The 720-nt window shown below is 38.8% G+C and overlaps 1 protein-coding gene across 1 annotated transcript in view; it reads right to left on the reverse strand.

Annotated features, from left to right (window-relative positions):
• The window catches only part of LOC106103200 (protein lingerer-like), a gene marked incomplete at its 3' end in the record, with an annotated part of 24,000 nt that continues 23,280 nt past the window's right edge, over positions 1-720 (reverse strand). The window contains exons 22-23 of the mRNA XM_013282889.1: positions 449-602; positions 1-84 (exon numbers count right to left, since the gene is read on the reverse strand). Of these exons, the coding sequence (XP_013138343.1) occupies positions 1-84; positions 449-602 (238 nt within the window). The remainder of the gene's footprint in view (positions 85-448; positions 603-720) is intronic.

Raw genomic sequence — 720 nt, forward strand, 5'->3', positions numbered from 1 at the left:
GTGCGGCGGCGCGGGGATGTAGAGATGGCTGCCAGCGCCAAAGGGCGGGGGCGTGCCGCTGTGGAACGCCGCCTTCTCGTAGCTCTATTTATTAAACATAGACATACATAAATTATATAATCCATACTTATTGACACAACATAACTTAATTTACAATTATTTTGATACTCGCTTTTGCCAGCGACTCCGTCAGCGTGGAAAATAAAAGTAAATAGCCTATGTGCTTTTCATCACTATCCTCTACATCTATGCCAAACATCGAGATCCGTCAGTATAGGCTACAAACTCTAAAAAATATCCATATATCCATTTAAACTTTCGCATTTATAATATTACTAAGATTTAATTGTCTAAATTGCCCCTTAAGTTGCCAAATTGTCAAAATAATTCAATTCCTTATTTTTTTAGTTTAAATTTGTCTACAGATTACCACATGAGAGACACTCACATTGACCTTGTTAAGTGCGACATGCGTCTTGTTGTACATCACGTTGCCGAGCTCCGCGCCGCCCGCCTTGCCGCTGCTGCCGGAGTACGCACCTCCTGCACAATTTGAAATAATCTTATTGAAAAACAAAAGATCAATAATTACAATTACAATGCTACCAACTTAAAACTTATTACAATTTATGGTTAATACGTTTAATCTGGTGATGTGATGTGATGTGTCTGAATAAGCCAAATCTTTACAGGCTTACAAATAAACGCGGTACAAAGTTC

This window comes from Papilio polytes, unplaced genomic scaffold, assembly GCF_000836215.1.
Source record: "Papilio polytes unplaced genomic scaffold, Ppol_1.0 DF823835.1, whole genome shotgun sequence".
NCBI lineage: Eukaryota > Metazoa > Arthropoda > Insecta > Lepidoptera > Papilionidae > Papilio > Papilio polytes.